This window comes from Canis lupus, chromosome 2 (genome assembly GCF_048164855.1).
Source record: "Canis lupus baileyi chromosome 2, mCanLup2.hap1, whole genome shotgun sequence".
NCBI lineage: Eukaryota > Metazoa > Chordata > Mammalia > Carnivora > Canidae > Canis > Canis lupus.
Window position 1 is genome coordinate 56230269 of NC_132839.1, and position 27539 is coordinate 56257807.

The 27539-nt window shown below is 44.8% G+C and overlaps 2 protein-coding genes across 6 annotated transcripts in view; one reads left to right on the forward strand and one right to left on the reverse strand.

Annotated features, from left to right (window-relative positions):
- Positions 1 to 14746, reverse strand: part of HOMER2 (homer scaffold protein 2) — a 124357-nt gene extending 109611 nt beyond the window's left edge. The window contains exons 1-4 of one of the 2 annotated variants that reach the window (XM_072801284.1): positions 14558 to 14746; positions 12319 to 12493; positions 1315 to 1356; positions 650 to 852 (exon numbers count right to left, since the gene is read on the reverse strand). The gene's annotated coding sequence lies outside the window, so the exon portion shown is untranslated. Of the gene's footprint in view, positions 1 to 649; positions 853 to 1314; positions 3944 to 12318; positions 12494 to 14557 lie in introns of those variants that run through there. The other variant, XM_072801304.1, reaches the window with a different exon arrangement.
- An 892-nt stretch (positions 14747 to 15638) lies between these two features.
- RAMAC (RNA guanine-7 methyltransferase activating subunit) lies at positions 15639 to 21119 on the forward strand. 4 transcript variants are annotated; one of them, XM_072801389.1, is made up of 4 exons: positions 15639 to 15936; positions 16391 to 16439; positions 19009 to 19218; positions 19938 to 21119. In XM_072801389.1, exons 3-4 carry the CDS (start codon positions 19049 to 19051, stop codon positions 20122 to 20124), a joined length of 357 nt encoding a protein of 118 aa, XP_072657490.1. In that variant the 5' UTR covers positions 15639 to 15936; positions 16391 to 16439; positions 19009 to 19048; the 3' UTR covers positions 20125 to 21119. The 4 variants fall into 4 exon arrangements, with proteins under 4 accessions (XP_072657490.1, XP_072657503.1, XP_072657497.1 ...); XM_072801402.1 differs by having other exon boundaries at positions 15797 to 15936; positions 19040 to 19218; XM_072801396.1 differs by lacking the exons at positions 15639 to 15936; positions 16391 to 16439 and adding an exon at positions 17940 to 18056.
- The last annotated feature ends 6420 nt before the right edge of the window (positions 21120 to 27539 follow it).

Sequence of the window (27539 nt, forward strand, 5' to 3'; positions counted from 1 at the left end):
TCTGAGCACCACAGAAACATGACCGCCCTCTCCCACAACCATTCCAGGGTACAATGGGTCAGAGTGGGTTATGGCAAAGCAAGCTGGAAATTCAGGAGTGTCTTCCTTTTAATAATGCCAGGAAGGCTTTGTTTTCAAACAAATTAGAGAAATGACAACAAAATTTCTGAAACAGCTCCGTGTTTATCTTCACTCCAGAAAGTTTACATAAAGCAGTGTTTCCGTGGTATGTCAACAGGTGTTAAGCAAAGGGAAAAGTCTCTGTCCTCCATAGGTTTGGACAAAACTCAGGGAAATAGGTTTCTTTACTGGCTTCTCCCTCTGTCTCTCTCTAACACCAGTACTATGTCAGTATAGATAGGAAACTCCAAGAAGTGAATGCGATGTACTATCTTTTCTAAATTGAATTAATTTATTAACAACAAAACCTTAAGTTTTCCAGAGGACATGTTTTGGGAAATGCTGAAACAAAGGATACTATCGCCCAGAGCCAACTTGACGTATAAGAAATAAGCAGTTGCTACTGTGTTTGCTCTCAGATGAACACCTCCTCCCTCTGATGTACCCTCTTCTGTAACCACAAAAATCACTTTTTAGATTTAAGCAACAGAGAATGGTAGATAAGTAAGCAGGCTATCTGGATTCTTACCTGGGCTCCCCCACTTATTAGGCTCAGGAGTGTTATCTGACCTCTGATGCCTCAGCTTTGTCATCTGGAGAATGCGGTGGGGAGGAACAGACAAAGCCATGCCCTGAGCCATTGCCATCCAGCTATAGAGGTGTTGTCTCCTGAAGGAGGAGGTCTTCCACGCATTGCTGGGCTTGATGGTCCCGCAGATAAGCTAGCAGTCACTTTGGAAGGCACCACACATGTGGGAGAAGAGTAGAATTGAGGGGTAAGTGAGGGGGTGAAAATGAATCCAAGAGGGCTGTCGTGCTAAAACTCAGAGCATCTGGAAGCAATACGGAGGTGCTGGCCAGGGCCACAGGCCCAGGATGAAGGGAAGGGCCACTAAAACGTGCAGAACGAGGAACAGGAAAGAACAAGTCAACCTTGGTGGGCAACTTGGGTCAGCGAGTGCCACTGAGGAGGCCCCAGAGTCAGGAAGATGGTCATGCAGAACCATGGTAAGCAAAGATGAGGAGAGGTTAAGATACAGTACTTTCCCCCCCACCCTCCCACAATTCACTTTCTGGGGTTTCAGTTATCTGTGGTCAACTCGAGGTCCAGAGGCAGATGATCCTCCTCCTGACACATCCCCAGGTCACCAGCAGCTTAACAGGAGGTCACAGACACATGCCCATGTCACCCACCTCATGTCATCTCCTCCCGTAGGCACTTCACCATCTCACATCCTTGCAGAAAGAAGAAATATCACAATAAGGTATTTTGACAGAAGGACAGTTACTCATGTAACTTTTGTTATAGTACATTGTCATAATTCTTCTATTTTACTGAGCTATTGTTAATCTCCTGCTGTGTCTAACTTATACATAGATAGGTATGATCATAGATATGCATGATCACAGGTATACATGATCACAGGTGTGCATGATCACAGGTATGCATGTGCTGGAAAACACATTGTATGCATGGGGTTGGGTGCTCTGTGTAGTTCTAGACATTCACAGGGGGGCTCGGAACATGCCCCCGTTGGACAAAGAGGCATGGCTACTCTGCTAATAACCAAGAGGGAGAATGGGGACGCTCTTGCTGGTGAGTTCCAGTGATAAACTGTGGCCTCTCAAATTAGGATTTCAATCATTTCACTGGCATTTCAGGATTGACATCCATCACCATACAGCAACATGGGCCACAGCAGGCAAAGGGGTTCCTCAGAAAACATCTGAGCAGAAGTGGAACTTTAAGAGCATCCTGTCGGGGATCCCTGGGTGCTCAGTGGTTTAGCAACTGCCTTTGGCCCTGGGCGTGATCCTGGGGTCCCGGGATCGAGTCCCGCATCGGGGTCCCTGCATGGAGCCTGCTGCTTCTCCCTCTGGCTGTGTCTCTGTCTCTCTGTCTCTCTGTCTCTCTCTCTCCCTGTGTGTGTGTGTCTCTCATGAATAAATAAATAAATAAAATCTTTTAAAAAAATAAGAGCATCCTGTCCAACTTTAGCCATCCTCAGATAAGAAACTTTAACTTCCTTAAGATTTCATTATGGCTGAGAATGAACTTACCAGGTCAGTTCTGGGAAAAGCAGTTTGGTCTCTCTAAAACCACAAAGCAATGAATCCAACTCTAAAAAGGCCATCTCTGAGGCAATCTGGGGTATTTGAATACTGCCCTTTGATGATATTAAGGAATGACCCAATTTTTTAGAGATAATAATGCATTATAAATACATTTTTAAAATAGAGTCCTTAGCTATTAGAGATCCACACTGCAGGAGCTATATTTTGCTTCAAAGTAATCTAGTAGGTATAGAGGAGAAGAGGATCAGTGTATAAGTGGAGTTGGATTGGACATGAATTGCTAATTTTTGAAGCTGAGAGGTAAGTGGGGCTCACTACACTGTTCTACTATTGTGTGTGTTTGGAATTTCCCATTAAAACAAAGCAGGGGCACCTGGCTGGTTCAGTTGGTAGAGCTTGAGACTCCTAATCTTGAGGTCATGAGTTTGAGCCTTACAAGTAGAGACGACTTAAAAAAGTTTTTAATTAAAAAAAAGAACTCTACAAAGTGGAGACATCTCATTATGCAGAGAGGCCATCTAATGTAAGTCTGTAAATAAAATAGGCATTTTATTCATTCACTCATTTACTCACTCCAAAATACAATCATGTATAATATGTAAAATTATATATGTATAATTATGGTAAAATTCATATAACACAAAATTCACCATCCTAACTACTTTCAAGAGTGCATTATGTCAATTATACCTCAATAAAAAATGAAGCGTACAACCCAGTGGCATTTTGTACATTCACAATCTTGTGTGACTATCACCACCATCCAGTTTCAGGATATTTCTATCACCCTGAAAGGAAACTCCAAAGCCTATTAAACAGTTACTCCCCCTATTCCCTCTTACTCTTAGCCCCTGGCTACTACTAATCTGCTTTCTGTTTCTACAAATTTACTTATTCTGGATATTTTCAATAAATTCAACATAGATTTTAATTTAAATTTTATTTTTTTATCATTAAAACATTCAACAGGATTGGGGGACCTGAGTGGCTCAGTGGTTGAACATCTGCCTTCAGCTCACAGCGTGATCCCAGGATCCTAGGATCAAGTCCCACACTGGGCTCCCTGCAGGGAGACTCCTTCTCCCTCTGTCTGTCTCTGCCTCTCTCTGTGTGTCTCTCATGTATAAATAAATAAAATCTTTTAAAAAAATGCATTGCATTGATACACCATAACTTACTAAATTATCTCTGCATCCACTTCTGCTTTATAAAGATGCAGGAACCAAAGCCTTAACAGCTGTTTATTTTAAGGAGACAGAGAAATGTCTAAGTTCATACACCAAATGAAACAGGTAATACAGTTGGAACCAGATATGTATATTTGAAAATTATCTCTGTGAAACAGAAACCATACTAATGAATCCTCTCAGGGAGAACACAGGGGTAGGAAGAGGAGAAAAGATGCTGACAGTGAACAGGACTCCAACAGTCACTGGATAGTGAAATAAAACTAAAAACCCTACAAATTAAACCCTGCACATTTATTTAAATAGAATAGAACTCTGTATCCTCAGGAACTACAGAAGAAGTGTGGGAGCATACAAGATAAGTGTTTGCTGGGTTGGACGGAGCCTGCAGCAGAAGGGCATAGCACTTGCAATTCGAGGGAGAGCACTCATGTCCAGCCCACACATCAGGGCCCCACACCATAACTGGACGGGCAAAGGCTCCGGCATAGAAGTGGTAGTGGAAGCCACAGGAATAGACACAATTCCTGTGAAGGGCTTGGAGGATGAATGGAGGTCAAGGATAGAGCCCCAGGCTGCGGAGAGAGTAGTGAATGTTCCAGCAGCCCAGAGCTCTGAGCAAGACCCCACACCAGAAACCCTTCCCACTTCGCCCGGCGGGGGGGTGGGGAGGTGGCAGGAGTGGTGGACAGAGCTGTCAGGAGGGCTTAGGGACCTTTCTGGGGGTCTAGATCCGCAGGGGATTTGACAGGGGAGAGGGGGGCAGAGAGGAGAACTGTTTTAGGGCCCGAGAAGAGCTCTGACAAATGGACAGGACTCTTCCTTCCCTAACAATAGTTTTCCCTGAAAATGGACCTAATAATAGGCCTCACACTACTACCAAGGCTAAATTGGACTCCAGTGACTCATAAGTCTTTTTATGCCTTCAGTTCCGAACTCTGCTTTCCATCCAACTCAGTAAATGACAACACTGTTGTTCTTTTACAGAAGAATCTATTTCAGGGATGGGCAGTGCACAGTTCATAGCCGTCTGTGCTATTATTACCTACTCCTTTCACAGTATTCATTTCCAACTTAAAGGAAAAGAGAAAACACAGAGGGAAGTAGAGTGCTATCTGGCTAGGTAAGTCCTCTGAGATGAATTTGCTTTATAATGAAGTCAGCTGTGTGGAAGGACAAACCCGAACAAACGGCCACTTCGTAAATCTGGCCATACAGCATTGGCAAGGATCCTCATGGGTTACAAACTGGACTGGACTCAGAAAAATAGTTAAATAAAACAGGTCCAGCTCCTGTTTGACCAAAAATGGCTAAAGATGAACAACTCTTACCCCTGGCAAAGTTCAGCTCAGTTTGGCAAATATTTATCAAGTACCAGCTGTGTTCCAGGGATGCAGAGGTGGATGGCCACCACCCATGGCCCTCTAGCTGCACTCAGATCCCCGGACACCAGGAAAAAGCACCAGGTGCTCTAAGTAATCAACGGGAAAGAAGTGGTCCATTCAGAAAGAAGATGTATTTCTCATTGTAAATTAATAAACTGACATCTGGGGACACCTGGGTGGCTCAGTGGTTGAGCATCTGCCGTTGGCTCAGGTGGTAATCCCAGCCAGGGTCCTGGTATGGAGTCCTGCATCAGGCTCCCCAAAGGGAGCCTGCTTCTCTTTCTGCCTATGTTTCTCTGTGTGTGTGTGTGTGTGTCTCTCATGAATAAATAAACAAAATCTTAAAAAAACAATAAACTGACATTTGGTTTACTGAGAAATCGGCATGCTAGTGTGATCATACAAGCTTGGTTGGCATAAGCCAGTTCTCAGTAACAAAGCAACTCTGATTTCTGGATATTTTCAGCTGAGGCCTGGGCTCTGGATCATGCCACAGGTGTGCATAATTAAGATCATGGGGATTAGGGGGTCGGGGGTGGGTAGAGGAGGCTCATGTAGGGGATGCTGATGCACTCCTTCTGTAGCCCCAGCTCTCCAGCGTGCACTGGCCAGTGCTTCTCCCCAACCCTGAGACTCCAGCTCTTTTCTCAGATCTGCACCAGATGGGGGAACAGGTGGAGGTCAAAGGCATGGGATGGAGGGGTGAGTAGAGGTGGAGAGAGCTGGACAGACACACAGAAGGAGATGGACAGATGCTGTTGGGGAGGCAGAGCCACTAACGATATATATATATATATATATATATATATATATATATATATATATATTTTTTTTTTTTTTTTTTTTTTTTTTTTTTTTTTGCTTTGACACCCTTCTCAAATTTTAGTGATTGTGGCACTTAGAATGTCGCACTCTGACATTTCTCTTCAGATGCAACAGCTCTTACCATGGAGAATTTATTTCAAAACTCAAATGGCTTTTAAATGATTCCTGGAAGCAAGAAACTGTGGCTCTTGCTATTAATCTCTGACTCTGCTAAGGTCAGTTTGCTTCTGGACCAGGGCCTCAAAACCCTCCCTTCTCTGTGGAAGGAGAGAGCTGAGGGCGGGGGGGGGGGGGGGGACGGGAGGGAACCAGCCATTTCTGCCAGAGGCATTATTAATATTATGATTGTTGGGGCGCCTGGGTGGCTCAGTCAGTTAAGCGTCCGCATCTTCATTTTGGCTCAGGGCATGATCTCAGGGTCATGGGATTGAGCCCATCGGGCTCTACATCAGTGGGGAGTCTGCTTGAGACCCTCCCTCTCCATCTCCCTCTGCCCCTCCCCTGTTCATGCTCTCCTGCTCTCTCTCTAAAATAAATAAATTGTTTTAAAAATACATTACAATTGTCATCTTTCCAAGAGGACACATTAGTAAGCAGACTACTCAAGGTCGGATGTTTGACACAAAGATTCTAATGATTTACTCCTGCCCTTAACTCTTTCTAGGTCAGAATCTTCTCTTCTATGGTCTGTGGTCCAAAATACTGGGGTTTCACTGAAGTGCTTGCTGTCTATTCAAGCAGATAGAGCTGCTGTTTGTTCTCTCTTTCAACCTCTCTCTCTTGTATAACTTGCATAACCTAAAATGCACCCATTGTCCACAAATGGCTCATGATTTTTAGCCAAGTTATGGAGTTGTGTAGCCATCACCACCACTAACTGAGTTTAGGACATTTCTGTTGCCCCTGGCCTCCAAAAGCTCCTTCGTGGTTATTTATAATCTGTCCCTCTCTCCCACCCAAACCCCAGCAATCACGGGTTTGCTCTCTGTCTCTATCCGAGCCTCTTTGTTGGACATGATTTTGGGTGTAGGCATCCCCAGATTCTTGCACTTCTACCTAAAGATGGGGTGGCCCTCTAGGTAAGAATACAAATTGGATTCTTCAGATTTTACAACAGAATGAAACCGTATTTGTGTGTCTGCAGTAGGTCATGGCCAGGCCTGCCCACAGAAAGAAACTCAGTAGACATAAACGGAAAATTGTTAGGTCTTGCAGGGAAAGGGAGATGGTACGTTCTAGCACCATGGAAGCACCGTGGAAGTTCACAGCCTGGGATGTGGCTCTCAGGCCCAGGTGATGTGGGCTTCTGAGCAGCAGACTGTTGGCTTTATGTGCAGGCACAGGTTGTTCCTAGGTGATAAGCAGTACACACAGTTCTATATGCTTTGGACCTGGTGGACACCTCACCATGTGTGGGCACATCTCCATGGGATACAGAAGAGGCAAGCATCAGGAAGCCCCCTGGACTCCTTGCCTCATCTATGTCTCTGGCATTGCTTTATCCCTGCTTCAGAGATAAACCACAGTAAGAGTAACTATGAATTGAATCTCAGCTGCCCCTTGATACTCGACAGACTCCACGTTCTGGCTCAAGCAATATTTCATGTGAAAGCAAATAGTGCTTGCTTCGCCAATGCCACAAACATCTGGATTCTCATTTCTCAACCACAGAGGGCCATCACAACTGGCCTGTCATATAGCTATTTCTCAAAACTCCAGCTCAGATGTGTTGTCCTTCAGGTCTCTGGGAGGAGAAAGTGGATTCAGATCTCACTTCTGCTTGCTTATGTAACCTTGGGCAAGTTGTCTCTCATATCCAAGGCTTGTTTATACAAGGGGGTTATGTACCAAGGTGGGTTATCATGAGCATAAATGAGATAATGTAGATAGAAAGCATGGTTCCCGGCGTGTAGCCAGTGCTCAGTTGACAGCGATAGTATTTTGACATGATTTTGAAATGACTGGTTTCACAGGGCTATTGCAAAATGTTTGCATCAGAACCTCTCCCTGCTCAAACCAGCCAAGTCAGAATGTCTCGCTTTGGTTTGGAAAACAGTGGGGAAGGAGAGGAGAGACCAGCTAACATTTCTCCATCCTTGTAATCTTGGCAGTGGAGGATAATAATCATTATCGTCTCATTTTAGAAATAAGGAAACCAAGCCTCATTATTGGCTAAAGGCACTCTGGCTGGCCTACACGGAAAGCCAATGCTCTTTCTACCTAAAAATGCTCAAGATCCCCATAGAGCAACAGCTCTCCACCCACCCATGGGAGGGCTCAGACTCTTACCTGCCAGGAGGGAGAACAGAGTCAACAACATCTAATTGGAATATGCTGAAGTCAAAGAGAGACAAGCATTGTCCCAAGTCAGCAGAGATCACAACTCACATCCCAAATATAACAGGAGTGACGTTATGCAGCAGTCTCAGGAGTCTTGGGAAAGAGAGTAGTAAAGAGCTCTGTGATTTGGGGAGTGGAAGGGAAGCAGAACAGTCTTGGAGTCTTTCTCTGAAAAGTATTCAACCTAGAGTGGCCAGTCTCCACCCTCCACACCCAAAACCAGATCCCTCACAGGGTCTCACATCTGGCAATCCATACATGGGGTATGTGCATGTGAGCACGCACACCTTCCCCTAAATTTATTCTGGTTAAGCTCACTTTGCTCTGAGTTTTTCCTCACCCTAGAGTCTGTCTACCCTTAGGTAATCTAGCTGGAATGACCTTTCCCTGCACTCCACAGGATTACCTTGTGCTGTTCTACATAATGCATATGCCACATCCTGACTATCATCTGCTTGACTCTTTGCTTAGATCCTAAGATTTGTGTTCCGCATTTTTTCACTTCTGTCCATTCCCCCCAACATTTAGGCTAGAAATGTGCTGCATAAGGATAAATGCTTATGGAGGGGGAAAATTAAGCAAGGTTACGAGCCCTAAGAAAGTAGAGGGTTTTTTTTTCTAGAGTTCTAACTGAACAGAAATAAAACGTTAAATAACTAAAACTTTGTGTTAGAGTTCACAAAAATGAGCAAACCAAAGTGAAAGCAAACCAAATGCTCCCTAGAAATAATGTGCCTTCTAGCTCATTTCTAGCCAGTGGGGGTTGAGTCATAGCAAAGCTGTCAAACACCTTTCTGAGAAGCTCTTGAGGCACGTGGATCACTGGACAGAACATATGAAGCTCACCACCGGGTGCGAAGGGGTGCCTGTGACCCCACGGAGACACTGTTTGGCCAATGTTCCCGATCCTGCTGGAGAATTCACCTTCGTTCTTACCCACTATCTTAAATGTTTACCTTTCTATCTGCCAGCTGTTTGAATTGGTGTTTCAACTGTTCTGACCATCTGCTGGGAGGAGACGTCCAGATTATGTCACCATTTTCGGAAGCTCAAGTCATACGGTTTTGGAGTTGGAGGACTTAGATAGAAGCCAGCAAGCCTCATTCCTTTACTTGTGGGTTCACAAACGTCTCCTTCCTTGCCTTGAGCATTGGCTCTGGTGCTTAGGTATTCAGGAGGCAGAGTTAACACAGAGGGTCCCGGGGCTCCCAGCACCCACACTCTAGCAGGGAAAATGGGTAGGTTCTACCAAGTGAGGTGAGTACCAGGATAAAGGTGTGTCCGAGGAACCCACATGCTGTGCACAAGAGTGGGGCAGGAGGAGTCTGGGTTTATGGATCAGGGGAGAAAGTAAATGGGAAAAGATTACTCAAATAGAAAACAGAAGAGGAAGGTAGGGGTCAGATCAGTAAACATTTACTGAGCACTATTATATCAGGTCACCAGAGTCAATTGCCAAAGATGTGACAGAGAAAGCCTTGCCCTCAAGGAATTTATAATTTAGGCAGACGTGGCTCTATATTTTAGAGATATACAGGGAGAAGTCATCAGTTGTCCTTGGAGGCAGAGAAAGAGAGGAGGTGTATCACTGAAAGGCCACCCGAAGGTGACATAATAGGCTTAGGTTTACCAAGTAGACCAAAGAAGGGAGGGCACTGCAAACACAAGGAACAGCATGTGTACAACACAACACAAAGTCTTTGGGAACTTGAAGTAGTTTGATATGGCCGGGTGTTTAGTTCTCTTAGAGAGACTGGCAGGAGATGGGGCTGGACAGGTAGGACAGAACTAAGTCTTGCCAAGGCAGCAATTCCTAGAGTGTATGCTAGAAGTAATTAGGAACCCCTGAAAGGTGGATCCACCAAGGGACAGGTATAATCAGGCTTGGGTTTTAGAAAGAATCTACTCTGAGCTGACTGGCTCACAAGAATTGGTTATATTATCATCAATTCTTTTCTGTATGTTTCATAACAAAGAAGAACACTTACTAGTAGGGTGGAGAAGTGTCTGGGGGGACCAGTTAGAGGCTGTCACCTGGGCTGCCTGGGAAGGGATGAAGGTCAGAATCATGGCAGAAGGGAAGAGGAGGCTCTCTGTTTGAAGAGATAGGCAGGAGCTGGGTCCACGGGACGTGGGTGGGGTGAGAGAGGGAGAGGAGTCCAGGATGACCACCAGCTTCTGTGTGGGTAACTGGGAGGATGCATTCTCTAAAACAGAGACAGAGCAGATGAATGGGCGCAGAAAGGAAGATGAATGCACCTGGGGACATGTGCTGGAGATGTCGGCCAGACCAGCAGATAGAAATTTCTAATAGGCAGGGGTATTCATGAGTCTCGAGCTTAGATAGGAAGGCTGGCTAGAGATACCCACCTCTGAGTCATCAGCACAGAGCTGGAGCCATAGAGTAACAGAGTGCGTGAGTGGCACTAGGAGGGTACAGACGGGGCCACTGGACCCTAACATTTAGGGACGAGCAGGAGACAGAGGAGTTGGCCAAGGAGATGGAGTAGAGGAGAGACAGTGACCTGGGGCCAAGAGCATCATGAGAAACCTAGAAACAAAGGAGGAGCAAGGAGACAACAGCGTCAAACACTGCATGGATATAGAATAAATCACCAAAGGTCTTAGGCATTTGGCCCCAGGTCAAACTCTGCCAGGGCAGTTTCAGCCAGTGGGGGTTGAGTCTGAGCCAGACAGGGGTTCAGCGGCCTGTCTGGGGGCAGAAGATGGGGCCGTGCAGTCTCACATGGGTGAACGGTCCACTGGGTGGGGACAGCAGATCTGAGGTGTTCAGAGGACACAGGCCAGAGGGCAAGGTATCAGTTTTGTTCTGAAACTGAGAAACTTGAGCAAGTTTCCGTGGCAGGGGTGGGGGTGAGTTTGCAAATGGAGGAGATGCAAGGAATGACGGCAGGAGCACAGGCCAGAAGAGCAGGGTGTGCGCTGACCAAAGATACAATGGCCCTAAGACCCTGGAATACCCAAGGGGGAAGTGGGGGCACAGGCACACTGTAGGTCTGGGAGTGAGAAGTCCAGGGAATGGAGGCCCAAGTGTCAGCTTCATCAGTGGAACAGAGAACAAGGCAAGGAAAGTACGCCTGGGGACATGGTGACTTGCAGGACGACCACTGGTTCACAAACTGCCCCGCCCCCAGCCCCCTAGCACTGAAGGCAGGGAGGGACCAACGGAAGAGGGGGGCTGCTCCATATCATGGCTGGGGGGCACATTTAATATACATGGGAGCTTCCATCTGAGGCTGGTCCTGGGAGGCCACAAGACAAGTGGATTTGCACACTGCCTGCCGGCTCTCAGAAGTTTGCTGAAGGCTTCAGTGGGGTTCAGTCACACATTCAGGGCAGATGATCTCCAGGTCTCCCTGTCTGCAGGCTGCGTCCCTGAGAGCAGCTTAGGCCGTGGGAATGGTGGACAGGATGAATGCTGCATGGCTGAGGAAGAGGCCAGGAGCTTTCATCCTTATTCCCTGATGTTTTCAGGGTTTAAAACAGTGCCTGGCACCTAAGAGGTTTTTCAAAAGACATCGGTTAAATCAGTGAAGTGTGTCTGAAGGTTCTAGTTCCAGTTCTGCCATTGACCAATTCTGTGATCTTAGAGAAGTCATTTCCTCTCCCACAGCATTAGTTTAAAGAAAAAAAAAAAAAAGTAGGGGCACCTACCTGGGTGGCCCAGTCAATGAGGCGTCTGCCTTCAGCTCAGGTCGTGATCCCAGGTTCCTGGGATGGAGTCCCTGCATTGGGCTCCCTGCTCAGCAGGAGTTTGCTTCTCCCTTTGCCCCTCTCCCCCTACTCACGCTCTATCTGTCTCTCAAATAAAAAAACAAAATCTTTAAAAAATAATAAAAATAAAAAAATAAAGTAAAAAAGCATTCAACCAGATAATCCTTTTCAGTACATCAATATTGATTTTATGTATGCTAGGAGCCATAACACAAGGCAAAATGGGATGTCATAAATCAGAGTGCAGTGGATAACTCACTATTCCTTGTCTGCCAGCATCTTTTGAATATCCTTCTTCTGTTTAGAGGATTTACCATCTTGAGTCCTGTCTCTATCAAAAGGAAACTAAAAGCTCACTTACCCAGCCTTCCTTTCAGTTGGGAACCAGCCCTAAGATGCAGGTCCTGCCTGTGAGATACACCTTCAAGAAATTCTTTAAACGGCAAGGAATGTGAGGCAATAGGTATGTTGTCCTGGTTGCATTTTTTGGTGGGGAGGCTGCAGGAGCGGAGTCCCCAGATGTGGGGAGTCTGTGTTGTGCGGCAGGATTTGTGGAGTATGGAAGGGAAAGAGGAAAATGTGTTCCACTGTGGAGAAGAGCGAGGCTTTGTGAATATCACAGCCTTGATCCAAACCCTGCTGCCACTTACCAGCTGGGCCCTTGAAACAATTGCATAACCTCTTGAACCCCAGTTTCACCATCTTGAAAGTGGTCTTTATCCAAGGTCACTCACAGCTGCTGAAAGTAGGAGTCTTTAGCTTCTAGGATTAGCCCGGGACGTCTGTTGCTATGTTTTGCCTCTAGATCACTTGGTTGATGTGAGCCTTGAAATTATGGGTAAAATTAGTTTAATTTACAGAGTTGGTTGAAGATAAAACACTGAGATATAACACCAGTAAGAGAAAAAAAGTCAACTAACACAAGGCAATCTTTTCCAGACGTATCCACAGGCCCAAGGACATTACTATTCAGCTGATTCTTGGTTTCAACTCAGGTTGTGATATCCTGGTGGTGGGATCTAGTAGCCCTGCATTAGGCTCTGTGCTCAGTGGGGAGTCTGCTTGAGATTCTCTCCGTCTCCCCACCCAACCCATCCACTCTCTCTCTTTCTCTAGGGAGGGTAAATAAATCTTTTAAAAAATAATTTTTTTAAAGATTTTATTTGAGAGAGATAGCAAGAGAAAAAGCACAAGCTGGGGCATGGTAGTAAGAAGGAGAAGCAGACTCCCCACTGAGCAGGGAGCCCAACCTGGGACTGTAGCCCAGAACCCTGAGATCATGACCTGAGCCAAAGGCAGACACTTCACCAACTGGACACATCACCAACTGAGCCACTCAGGTGCCCCAATAAATCTTAAAAAAAAAAAAAAAAAAAAAAGACAAAAAAAAGAATATAAAAAAGCTAATGGGCAGAAAGTTTCATTTGAAAATTGGTTCAAATACCTAGAGTTGGGGATCCCTGGGTGGCTCAGCAGTTTGGTGCCTGCCTTTGGCCGGGGGCACGATCCTGGAGTCCCGGGATCGAGTCCCACGTCGGGCTCCTGGCATGGAGCCTGCTTCTCCCTCCTCCTGTGTCTCTGCCTCTCTCTCTCTCTTTCTCTAGGTTTATCATAAATAAATAAATCTTAAAAAAAAAAACCCACAAAAAACCCAAATACCTAGAGTTCACAGAAACTCTCAGAAGCATAGGAGCTCCTAAGTACTTATGATATTAAAGAAGTAAACTCTTTCCTATGCAATTCCTCATCACCTGGAAATAAAGCCATAAGAAACTCATAAGGAAGCCAGCAAACTGGTCTTCAACCATCCTCTTTTCCAGCTATCCCCCCTGACTCCTCATACCAGGTGGGGAAGCAGTCTTATGAGTTTTTCAAGTGTTACACTGCTGCCATGTATTTAATCTCTTCAAGTTTGTATTTCCTATTCCTGCCTCCTAAATATGGGTATTTCCTGAGGCGTAGGCCTTGGCCTTCTGCTCTTCTCTATAAATACTTTCTCCTTTGGGTAGATCATATACACTGATGGTTTCAACTGTTGTTTCTTCACGGATGACTCATACATTTACATATTTAGGCATAACCTCTCTTTTCTCCAGCTTTAGTCCTGTATTCCTAATATACCCTTTCAAATTCTACAGATCTTTTGGAGCATGGAGTTCATTTCTGCTTCAAAATCAATTCGCCCTAGGGGGCGCACGGGTGGCTCAGTGGTTTAAGCCTCCTACTCTTGGTTTCTGCTCAGGTCCTGATCTCAGGGTTGTTGGATCCAGCTGTCAGCTCCGTGCTTGACGGAGTTGGCTTGGGATTCTCTGTCTCTGTCTCTCTCTCTCTGCCCCTCCCCCATTTGCACTTTCTCTCTCCCAAGTAAATAAATTTTTTAAAAGATTTTATTTATTTATTCAAGAGAGGCAGAGACATAGGCAGAGGGATGCAGGGACTCAATCCCAGGACTCCAGGATCACCACCTGAGCCAAAGGCAAATGTTCGACTACTGAGCCACCCAGGTGCCCAAATAAATAAATCTTTAGGGCAGCCTGGGTGGCTCAGCGGTTTAGTGCTGCCTTCAGCCCAGGGTGTGATCCTGGAGACCCGGGACGGGTCCCACATCAGGCTCCCTGCATGGAGTCTGCTTCTCCCTCTGCCTGTGTCTCTTCCTCTGTGTGTGTGTGTGTGTGTGTGTCTCATGAATGAATAAATAAAATCTTTAAAAAAAACTTTAAATAAATAAAACCAACTCACGCTATGGCTATCCCATCTCAGTTCCAATTTCCCAGGCTTACAGGGCTGCAGTCTTCCCTGATTCCTTCTAATCCTTTTCCCCCCACCATCCACTCTGTTACTAAGGAGTGTGCTACTCAGTTATTGTAACCTTGCTGTTTACCTTCTCACCTTTACTATCCAACATGGAGACTACCAGAGCTCCTCCTCCCTACTGTCCTATTCGCCTTGGCTGGGTCAGTGTTTCTAAAACATGGCTTGGAATGTCCACAGCTCCACATCGATTCCATATTCACCGAGTTCTCCCTTTGTGGAAAGCATGATGTGACACATTCTAGGATGCAGAAATGATGAAGGTCTGCTTACAGTCTATTGGGGGAAGAGTTGTACACAATTTTAGTTCAAAAATAGAAAGCAGTACTAACCGAATGAATGAATGCATGAAGAATGGCCCAGAAAAGTATAATGGACATTCGGTAGGAAAGACAACTTATTTCTAGATGGAGAGGCCACTTGATCTGACTTTAAAGGACAGATTTTTAACATCTTAAGAAGATGGGGCGGGAAGGCAACTCCAAAGAGAAAGGAGGAGCACGCTCTAGGAAGGGAACGGTAACTCGTGCAGGAGGTGCTTCACACGGTCTGGCCACCCCACGGGAAGGGAGGAAGGGGGACAGCAGAAAAAAAAGAGTTTTGAATCCAAGTTATCAATGTGGCCGTGAGCCTACAGGTGCAGATTTCTGATCACCGCTGCGCTGGCAGCTGGCAAGCCGGGGATGCTGCAGGAAGGACATCTGAGCGGAAAGCAGCGCGCCTGCTCTGTTCAGGGGATGCTGAGAACCGCCTGGGGGAGGTGCGGGCAGCGGGTACGCAGAGGGCACGGACGCCAGATTCCCGCACAGGCGGACTCGACAGAACTTGACCACGGGTGGGGGGTGGGGGGGGTGGGCAGTAAACGGAGAGGGGTGGAATGGCATCAATTACGGGCCTCCGGCTTCCAGGGGGGCTGGCGGGCGTGCCAACAAGAGGGGGCGCACCGTTTGGGGATCCCGCGCGGTGCGCCCGCCCAGGGGCAGCTGAGCGCCGACCGCTCCCTCCGACACGCTCCTCCGCGGCCGGCCGGGCTGGAAGCCCCGCGCTCGTGCCCGCCGCCACCGCCGCCCTCTTCCTGAACGCTCCCCACTCGTCCCCACCGGTCCCCGGCGCCCAGCCAGGGGGCACCGCGCACACACACACACATACACACACACCCCGACGCCGTGTCCCGCCCGGGGCGCGCGGGCTGAGGGCGCACACAGGGCATCGCCCGTCCCGCGAGCCGCGAGCCGCGAGCCGCCAGCCACACTCCGCACGCAGCCCCCTCCGGCCCTCCAAAGACGCGGAGGGACTCGCACTGCGCGCCCGTCATCTCGCGAGACCCGGCAGGCCCGCCCCCGCGCTTGCCCGCCGGAAGCGGAAGTCGGGCGAATGTCGGCCTGCCGCCGGGGTGGCTCCGTTTCCTTGGAGAGCTGAAGTAGTGGCGGATCCTTTGGCCGCGGTGTGGGCCAGAGGTGGGTGCTCCTGCGTGTGCGGCGGGCCTGCTGCCCGAGGGGGGCCTCGGGGAGCGAGGAGCCGAAGGGCCGCACGGAGAGGGGACCCCTCGGCCTGCGCCTGCCCTGGCGTCTGGGGCGCGGAGGCGCTCCGGGAGGGAGCAGCCGGGCCGGGCCCTGGGGGCGGCCTGGGGCGTCTCCAGAGCAGCGGTGTCCGGCGTCGGTCCCCCGCACCGGAGTTGCGTGCGATATAACTTATAAACTAGAAGTGCTGCGGGACGAGTCCGGAGGGCTGAGCCCTTCCTCCTCCCCTTCCACAGAGAGAACGTGCCCGGTTCCCCTCCGCGCTCCGAGGGGCGTGCTGGTTTGGGAGGCCCCGCGGGGCACCGAGATCCAGCCACCGCCCCCCCCCACACACACACCTATTGAGGGTTTTCTTCAAGGGAATCAAGTGGGTTTTTTTTCTCTCCCACAGATCGAAACAACATAAACATTACACGTTGCAGCTGCCTCAGATTGCTGGGGTGAGTAAAGCTCAGATGCGCCAGAATTCTGTTTAAATCTCATTCTCACTGATGAGCTGATGAAGGTGTCTGTCCACTTGCGGGACGGCATCGCGGAGAACATGTAACAACAGAGGAGCATTGTTGTGTGCCTTATACTCTTCGTTCCCCGTCGGGGGTGGGAGGATATGGGTCGTCCTTGTGCAGATTCCTGGGATTCTTCTAGATCCTGGCATGATCTTCCTTAGCTGAATTTATGACCCATCATCTCTTGGCTTTGAGGGTTTGACATCAGTTTGCCGATCCTGGACATCCTGAAAGCCTGAGGGCAGTAGCCTCAAGGAGAAAATTTCTGGGTAGTGCTTCTTGCATCCACACAATACTCCTGGTTTAGTTTTGTTGGGACGAGGGCAAGAGTATAAATATTGGCCTATGTTTTGAGGAATTTGGAGGAAAAACTAATGAAGAAGCTGTCTTTGGCCATCATGTGTCTTTGTCAAAGGCTTTTACTGTAAATTGAAGTAATATGGGAAGAAAAATGATTTTAGGATGTCAGACAGGAGGGAAAGATTTGGTTTTAAAGTTTTAGTGTGATGATACATATGTCCCAAATCAGAACATAGGCTTTAGGAGTCTTGAGGCAGAGAGCAGAAAGATGAAGTTTGAGTTAGGAGAGGCAGGGATGGGAGCACTGACGGCTGCTTGGCCAGGGCAGACAAGGGGGTGGGGGGGCCTGCCTACAGAGTCCTGGTTGAGCGGGCTTCCAGGTCCTAGATAAAGACGAAGTGAGTGAACTCTCTGTTCCCTGGCTTCTCAAGGATGAGCCCTCTTGTAGCCTAAGCCACATATTTCTCTCTCAGGATGTGGGTGCAGAAATACTACCTGAATGAATCCATACTTGGCCTGGGGAACCCAGCTGAGAACAGGTTTCAGGGTGTTTTTGGCCCTTAGACAGTATCTATAGTTATATAGTTATATATTTTTCATTTTGTTACAGAGCAGAGTACACTGGATGCCTTTAAAGTACCCTCAACTTCAGTAGCTAGTAGCTGTTCATTTAAATGTCTATTTGCCTTTCCATTTTCATGTCTCTCCTGTATTTTCAGTCTTTTTTACTGGTTTTCTTTTTCTATAAACAACCTCAGGTACACTGTCCTGGGAAAAACTGGAGATAATCTCCCAGCAACCCCTTGGCTCCTGCCCTTTTTTTTCCCTCATGTTCAGCAAAGCTTCTTGAAAGCCTAGTCTGTAATCTGTAGATTTCTACTTCTTACCTTCCAGTTACTTCTTAATGAACTACAGTCCTGCTTCAATCCCTAGTACTCTAAAATAATCACCTCCTAATGGCTAACTCTAATTTTCTCTTCTTGGTTCTATCATTGTGCCATTTAACACAGAGGACCATACTATCCTCTTGCCTTCTGTGGGGAGCTCTCCTGGTTCTTATTTGTGTGTGTTGTTTTCCCCCTTCTTTATCTCCAGCTTCCTCATAGGTCCGTGTTGAGGATTCTGTTCCTTCATACTCTTCTCATTCCACATTCTTCCTGAGGAATCTCATCCATTCTTATAGCATTAGCCACCAACAAATTGCCGATGTCGCCCACATTTATCATCACCTGAGTCCTCAGTTCCAGATAGGTAACTTGGAGTTGGCTCTCCATGTGGATGGACAGACCATAACTAACTTCAGACAGTATCCTCACCCACGCTTCTTTCTGTGGTACCTATGGCACCGCAGCACATCCAGTTATTTGGCTAGAAGCCTGGAAGTTATCCTTTATTCTCCTCTCTTCTCCCAATATCGAATTAATGTTTCCTGGAGTTCTTAGAAAACTGTGCTCAGGGTTATTGCCGCAGATTGAGCCCTCCAGTACCACAGTAATCTGCCTTTGGTCTGTCCTCACTAATCTCTTCTCTACCTGTTAGAAAAGTGGTCCTTCCTGATAGTTTGCTCTTTAGGTTTCTCTGCTTAAACCACTTAGGTTTAGGACTCCCCCTTTCCTACCAGGATAAGTGCAGAGTTGTTTACATTGAACACAGTTTTTCACAGTTCAGTCCCTGCCTATTTTTCCAGCTTTGTTTATTTTTTTTTAAGATTTTATTTATGCATTCATAAGACACACAGAGAAAGAGAGATAGAAAGAGAGAGGCAGAGATACAGGCAGAGGGAGAAGCAGGCTCCACGCAGGGAGACGGGACTCAATCCCGGGTCTCCAGGATCACGCCCTGGGCGGAAGGCAGCGCTAAACCGCTAAGCCACCCGGGCTGCCCTCCAGCTTTGTTTCTTGACATTCACTGTTTCTCTCTTCGTATTTATACCGCATCTGTCTCAGACTAGACTGAGAGCTCTTTGGGGATAGAGACCATGACCTTTTTTTTTTTTTTTTTTTTTTGAGACCATGACCTATTGTTCATCTTTGTATCTCAGGCACCAGTTAGCACAATGCATATATTACAGAATTGAATGTTTAAAACTTAAAATGGTTTAAAAGTATACAAAGACTTTTATGAATACCTTGCCTAAAATTAGTCATTTCTTAGTTTTTCACTGTCTGGTGACACAGTCTTTTTTTTTTTTTTTTTTTTTAAGAATTCTCACAAAAACATTAAAAACTGTACAGAATTTCAGAATGACAGACACTTCTGAAGCTGTTCCCAATTTTGAAGAGATGTTTGCCAGTAGATTCACAGAAGATGACAAAGAGTACCAGGAATACCTGAAACGCCCTCCTGAGTCCCCTCCAATCATTGAGGAATGGAATAGCAGAGCTGGTGGGAACCAGAGAAACAGAGGCAATCGGTATGTATTACTTCAGGAGACATGCAGATACCTGATGTGGGAGAGGACAGCTTTAATCTGTGAGCCCATAAGGCCAGTGAGGGCAGGGACCAGTGTTTCTGTTAAGTATAGTATACCTCGTGCCTGGTACCTGCCTACACACAGTGAGTGGCTGATACATTTTGCTTTAATATTTTGTCAGCACTGTTTATTTTTTCCCTTGTTCAATTGTGTATGTGTTTTAATGTTCTTTCTTAAAATGTTCCTTCTGTGGACTAACATTTTATTTTCTCTGCAAATATGCTATACAAACCTAGAATCTTCTACAAAACTTGTGCTGGATTCCATAAAGAAGGCATTATCTTTGGTTTTACTTTAGAAAGTTATACAACGGAAATTTCATCTACTTAATAATTCAAAGTAGATAAAAGGAATAAATGACCATACTGTTTTTGTATAATCCAATAGAATTGTTTGATTCAAAACTATCATTTTGTGAGTTTTGTGTTGTGATCTTCCTATTTCTCTGCAAAGTGTATCCAGTATAATACTGGAAGAATGATTTAAATCTTAGGGAAGTTTTGAACAACTGGGGCTGTATATAACATTCTGCAGAGAAAAATGTTTTTTACTCTCTTATTTACAGAGTATTAGACTGAGAAATAAAATGCACTGGAATAGATTTGTCATTTGTGTTACTTAAAGAAGAAGTATAAAAATCTCTTTGTTTTTTGTTATAGGTTGCAAGATAACAGACAGTTTCGAGGTAGGGATAGCAGACGGGGGTGGCCAAGTGACAATCGATCCAATCAGTGGCATGGACGATCCTGGGGTAGCAATTACCCACAGCACAGACAAGAACCTTACTACCCCCACCAGTATGGACACTATGGTTACAACCAGCGGCCTCCCTATGGTTACTATTGATGGAATGTCAGCCGCTCTTAGTAAAACCATTTCCTCTGTTAACATGACAAAAGTTTGTATCTTCTGTTGGTCATAGTTTTACATGATTTCAGAGAATGGATTATTAACTTTTTGGGACTTGTGACTTTAAAAAAAAAAAATGAAATCTTACCGGAGATGTGATGGTTCAGTATGCCCCTAAAAGGTTGTGGATTATATTGCCTGACTTCTACCTCAGATTCTTCTGTTTCCTGGCTTAATAGTGCTTTGAATTTGGTGTCTGTTTTCCTTGTTTGACCTCCAGGAGTTCTTTGTTTTACACAGAAATAAAAACTTTGAAGTAGAAAATGCTTGATTCTACTTTGTAAGGTAAGGAAGTATCCATATACTCAGATGTGCTCATTCCTAAATTTTTACAGAGGTTGGTACAGTCAACTCATGAATGTACAACTATGCTTACTTGTATTGTACGTAACATCAGCAGTTAAAGGTAAAACAGTTGTAGATGCTTCTTTTGGCTTTTGTTGTCATGACCATGGTACTTTATCATTACTTATTCCAGGTATGAGTCAGCTCCACAATCGCTTTGTTCTCTTTTTTAGAGGGATATCAAGAACAAAGCGGTAAACTGAGGAAGGGACCCTCCTCAGTTTCAGTGTCTAGTGGTGGTGAGATTGGGGCACACAGTCATTTCATTGCAAACTGTAAGGCTTTTGCTAACTTAAACGAAGCAGATCAGAATTCACATGTTATACAAAAGTCTGTGTAAATGTTGCCCCTTCCTTTCCTGTAGTATGTATATAATGCTGCATTCTGACTACTGATTTTTCTGGTATTTAATGTACCAATGACTTGATTGTACGGTATTATATTCACTTCCAAATGTGCACTTTTGCTGCTTCCTCTTGTATAAGTATAGTGATGCTATAACTTCCTTGTAGACTGATCATTTTATTCCAGATCACTTTAATGGCCATTATAATGGTGTAATTCAAATAAAATACAAGATTAAGCAATTTCTCGAGTTTTGGCAGTTAGAGCATCCATTAATATGATGAACCTTCTGGCTTTTTTTTTTTTTTTTTTTTTTTTGCACTTTTCCTTCAAATCTGTTGAAAAGGCTTATTTGGCTTAAGAGTAGTATTAAGAGTAGAAATGTCATCATAGGGAAAAAGAATATAAAGGCAACTTCCTAAATCTGCCTTCTGCTGCCTTCTCTCTTAGCACTCCACTCTAAGCCTTGAGGTTGACTTCTCCAGGCACTACTTTTCCATGCTTGGGATCCAGCTCTCCTCTCCACTCCCCTTCCTGAAGAGCAATCCTTTCAGGTAGTTGTTTGATTGGAAAGGATCTAATAAATCAGGTCTTCACACTAAGAGGTACATAAAATTTTAACAGTAAGATAAGGGTTTTCCCTGTACCCCTCTAATTACATCAGTAGGCATAGTGCTGTTACATCTTTATCTTGATACTATAGATAGCCTAGAGAATTAAGAATGGCTTCACTGTACCCCAAGATCTTAAAAATATCTTGTCAACCAATAAAGCACAGTACTGACTTGCTGGGATAGTAGCTGGCCACAGCTTCAGAACAGGATCCTGAAGGTCCTCTGCTGTGCCAGCTACTCGCACTAATTAGGGGGACCCATGGGTACATGGGGCAGGGTTGGAGTGAGGGATGGGTCTCAGGAAGCCTCAAGGAAAGGTTATTTTCCTGCAGTATTTAAATATTTTAATCCTGATACAGTATGATCACAGATGGCTTGAGTATCAGCCCTACTTGAAAATATAAGAGTCCTTTGAGTATGAATTATTTCTGCATTCTGCATGAGTAGCCTCTGTGGTGGTGGTTTTTTGTTGGTTTTTAAATAGTCACCATTGGGATCCCTGGGTGGCGCAGCGGTTTGGTGCCTGCCTTTGGCCCAGGGCGTGATCCTGGAGACCCAGGATCAAATCCCACGTCAGGCTCCCGGTGCATGGAGCCTGCTTCTCCCTCTGCCTGTGTCTCTGCCTCTCTCTCTCTCTGTGTGACTATCATAAAAAAAAAAAAAAAAAAAAAAAGTCACCATTAGACTCACCCCTATATGCTAAAAACTGAGAGGAAGTAAAAGTCATGGTTTCTGCTTTATGTGGGAAAGACAAAGTAACATTTTTAAAAAATTAAGGATAATTTAAAAGAAAGTTAAAATAGTGTCAAATGTAACTAACCTCAAATAGTCTGTTGTAATAGCCTAAAGCATTAAGCATAAGGAGTCCTGGCTTCCACTCCTGTCCTTACTAAGTGTATGACCTTGAGAAAAATTAGTTAAACAGGAGCTTATTTGCTCTCCTGTAAAAATGAGGCTAATACTCACCCTGCCAGTCTTCACAGGGTCCTGATAAACGTAAGTGACCAAACATACAAGTGCTTACGATAGAAACTAGAGTTTCTGACTATTAACCCCCCAGTGGCACATAACTGGTACCATATAAACATCTGTTGACCAATGAGAGGGAATTTCTAAATTGTAAAGCACAGTGTAGATCTAAAGGATGTCGAGTAACTGATAGAAGATAAGGTAGGGCAGGAGACTTTGAGAGTAAAGATTTGTGATTCTTACATGAATTAGTATATGAATTAGCAAAAGAAGAAACTATATCCTTCAAAATATAACATTTCAAATATCAAAGAAAATTTATGTAAATATTGAGCTAAAATTAGTAGCATTTGCTGTTTGGAAATTGGCACTGATTTAAAAATGTCAAATGCTGATGATGTTAATAGCCAGGTTAATATCCTTTTGAGACTTAAGATAGAAGGGTTTGTTTTTTTTCTTTCTTGAGTGCTAGAAGGATTTGAGGTTATCTAAAGTATTCATAACCATGGGTCACAGCTCTAAGGATAGTTTGAACTCTTGAAACCAGACAGGAAAAAGACATCTTGTGAGATTTCTAGAATGATTTTGGTTTTCAAATTTGCATTCCTTATAATGCTCAACAGACAGGATGTAATTTTCCCTTTGCTAATTGGTGCCTAAAGGAAAATCTAGAACTTGATGATAGAATTAAGAGTTATGAAATATCAGCTTTTAGTTTAGAATACTAAAATGGAAGGAAATGATCTTCTGCCCTGAATACTACTGATAACATTAATTCTGGATTCTAATAAAAGCACCACACTGTTTCTGAAGACCGTTATTTTAACTCCTTAAAAATTTTTCCTAGACCTATCCTGTTTGATTCATTCAACCCAAACACAGTTTTGGCTGTTAAGGAAACCTATGCCCCTGGCCTTTGCCTTCTAGTTTTTGTATCCCCAACAAGTAGATTCAAATAGATTATACCACTGGACTCCAAGGTAGCCTTGAGCAAGCATCTCCTCCTTTCCAGAAGTCTAGACCTCTACTAGGACCAGCTTTTGAGGAAAATAAGGACAGTAGCAGAGATCCCTGAACCCATGGTCTTTCTGGGAAAGAATGGCCTGGGTCCTGCTGGCTAGCTGGGCTCATCAGTAGGGCTACATAGCTTCAATTCCTGTACCACTGCTGAGGCTGCCAGGTGCCTGAGAAACATTCTTATCTGAGGAATTGGTTACCAATGCCCTCAGACTGGGAAAGTGAAGATAAGCTGTGGGTAATACCCCCCATATTTTAAGATTTATAGGATGGTATGGGAGAACAGGTTAATGAAGAGGACAGGTTTTCCGCCAAAACTGCTAACATCTAATCTGACTGCCCCTTGCAGAATTAAGTGAAAGCATTTACAGAAAGTATGCATCATGGGTATCAGCTGTGCCTCCAGAAGTAGAGTGGGATGTGGGGGGACCTCTGGGCTGACTTGGGTACAAGAAATGCAGCTCACAGGTCCTTCCCCAGTGTCTCCATGGGCTGATGGGTTAGTTGGTGTTTTCATTCCTGTCCCTAAGGGACACACAAAGCCCCATGTATTAATTACCAGTTAGAAAAACCAGTATTAAAACCATGTATTAAAAACCAGTTTCTCTGGGTTTCAGTGACTTCTCCTGAGACAGCTTCAGGGGATGATGTGATGATGATCTCATGGTTTTTTTCCACTGCCAGTGCCTTTAACTCCCTAAAGGATCTCCAGCCTTTGTCTGAATTACATAAATAAAGCTGCTCTAATTGCTAAAGCCCAGAGCTTTTTCACTTGAGTGTTTGCTCATTTTAAAATGTATGTTTGGTGTGCATACAAAATAATGAACATTATAAAAGTGAAGCACCACCAGTAGGAAGAATCTGCACTCACCCTGCAATTATAGCCTGTTGTGCATGCTTCTCTTTTACCATGCCAACACAAAGAACTGTAAACTTTATATACATTTGTATTTTTCCTTTTTTACTAAAGTGAGATTGTACATATAAATATATACACACACATATATTATTTTTTGCTCATAATATAATAGACATCACTCCAGGTCAGTAACTATAGATGAAAAATTAACAGCCTAATACTCTATAGAATGGATTTTCTGTTCTTCTATAGGTAGACAATTAGTGTTCCCTTTTTTGCCTTTTTCACATTTTTATGTGTTCTATGAGGTATTCTCCAAAGTAGTATTAGGTTAAAACATCTGTATTTTGGGGCCACTGGGTAGCTCAGTCAATTAAGTGACTGCCTTTGGCTCTGGTCATGATCCTGGGATCTTGGGTTCAAGCTCCAGCATCAAGCTTCTTGCTCCTCAGGGAGTCTGCTTCTCTCTCTCTCCCTCTGCCCCTGCCCACTACTTGCCCTCTCTCTCTCTCATAAATAAAATCTTTAAACACACACACACACAAAAACCCTGTATTTTTATTGTCATATTTTCTAACTAACACTTAGTAATTCACATTCCCATTAGTAACATACGAATGTACATGTACCTGTCTCCCCTCTTCCTTCCTAGGACGTCAGCTGTTTGTCTAGATGGCCATGGGCTTTTTTGCTTTTGAAATCAGAGACCTTTACTAGGTTTTATCTCCTTGTCAATCATTCTTTGTCAGTGTTCCCCCCCACCCCCGCCCCGGGACACTGCACTTCTTATTCTTTAAAATCTTTTTTTTTTTTTTTTTTCAGTATTTTCTTGATTATATCTTGTAATCTTTGTTCAGTTTTGGGGGTTCTTTTTCAGAATCTCAATTATGTCTGTGTTGACTTCCCTTTGCCTGACTTAGCCTTGTCATTTTCTTTCTTTGCTCACCTTTCTCTATCCTGGCCTCCAGATTGTCATATTTTCAGCTTCTTCTTTGTTGTTTGCAACATGGCCTTTATTTCCATTATGCTTTTTATTTTTTTAAAAGTTTGAGTAGCCACATTTCAAGTGCTCAGTAACCACATGTGCCTAGCAGCTACCATAATGACAGCACAGTTTGGGAAGAGGACTAAAGGCCTGGAGTTCTGTTGACTTGACTCCCTTATTCTCCACAGTTCTCCAACCCCCCAACGTATCTCTAGGGAAACGGAAGGCTCTGAAACAATCGGAAAGCCAATGTGATAGTAAAACCACTTCTGGAGGAGTTTCATGTAGAAATGACCACTGAGTTTATAAACTGTGCTGCCAAGTGTGCCCAGACTGTTTGCCCATACAAGGGGATTGGCTGGGCCCTGGGGCACACAGCTAGAAAAGGATTACAAAATGCTGAAAACTATCAATTGAATAAGAAAGACTGTCAGAGGAACACATGTGTGGGCAGAAGTTGGTGGTCTTTCCCAAGCCTAGAGAAGGGGAGCTCCTGTGCCAGGAAGTGTCCACATCCAGTGTTATCCCAGGAGAAGGGATGATGAGATAGAGTCTATCTCAGATGGTCATAGCTCCTCTGCCCCACCCCCTAATTTCCTGGGTTCTGAATCCAAGCATCTTCAAATGATGACTGGCTTCTTGAAGAGATTTCCCAAAGCAACAGAATGTACTCACTAGAGGATCCCACTATACAGTCTATTTGGCAGGTGTGTCCTTCACTCGAATTAATAACCTGGCATTGTGTTTAGAAATAAATCCCTTGCCAATTTTTCAGCCTGATTGCATTTTCAAAAACACCAACTAAATGGGATTTCTGAAAGCTGCAGAATGAAAGGAGACATTCGGGGCCATGCTGACTCCACTGAGGTACTGAGCTGGGACCTCCAAGTACCCAGGGTGTTTACCACCTCACTGGCCCACACTGAACTCAAGGAATGAGGGGATAAGCCTAAGAAATGTCTCCAAGACCAGACAAGAAGGATCTGTGACACTGGTAGGTACTACAGAAGACATTTCCTACTAGTACTACTCACTTCAAAAGGAACTGGTTAGTCCCTTCAAATTGTGTGGCTTTCTGCTGTTGCGTTATGGTGCCACCTCTTGGATGTAAATTGAAAATCTAGCTTCTTAAAAATTTTAGTCTCTAGTTACATTTTAAAAACCTATAGTTGGGGGACATCTGGGTGTCTCAGTGGTTGAGCATCTGCCTTCGGCTCATGTTGTGATCCCAGGGTCTTGGGAATGAGTCCCACGTCCAGCTCCCCACAGGGAGCCTGCTTCTCCCTCTGCCTTTGTCTCTGCCTCTCTGTATCTTTCATGAATAGGTAAACAAAATCTTTAAAAAATAAAATCAAAAAAATAAAAATCTGTAGTTGGGGTCACAATGGGTTTTTAAATTTATATTCTGTATTACAGCTCAGGAAACTACTTAACCAAATCCCTGGAATCTATAAAAGGGGGAGGGAGGGTATGCTGGCAGCCCACAGCCCAGAGAACTGCCTCCTGAAGTCTAAGTTTTTAGCTGTTGGAACTTTAAACATTGCAAAGTTGCCACCTACATCTGCTTCTCCCCACCCCCTAGACACCAAAGGAGTGGGGAGAAGCTGAGAGCTTTTGGAAAATAGCAGAGCTTTTCTGAGTGGCCTCTTTTCCTGCTGGAGGGGGTAACGTGGACATGAAGCCTAGAGCTGTTGCCTTTTTGCCTCTGTGAAGGAAGTGGGACCTAAGGATGAAACTGGCATTGCAAGCTAGTGAGTCAGGGGAAGGAAAGAAAGGGATCCTTTATGACATTACTGAGCTGCTGCATCAGACTAATCCCTAAGTAAACCCTACCTCTGAACTTGCCAGGTATTGGGCAAATTCCTTTATTGTATAAGCCAGATAGAGCTGGGTTTCTCTTGTCAAGGAAAGCATCTTAACCGTGATCCAAAAAACATAAGTAAAATGCCTTTAGAGCTAACACATTGGAATGTATAGGGAAAGAGTAGGAAAAGTTTTGAAGCCAAGACCAGGTACTACAGAAGCACATTTGGAGGCGGTATGGCTTGATGGTTAGAAAAGAAGGCAGTGAGCATAACTCATGTTCTGTCGTTAGTGTTGGCTGTGATCTTGGGTAATCCAGGTGACTCTTGTCCTTGGTTCCTATCAACAGAGTAAGACTTGTACTAGATGACTGTTTCCCAGCTCTTTCACCATCAGTAGTTTTTATTATTGGTCC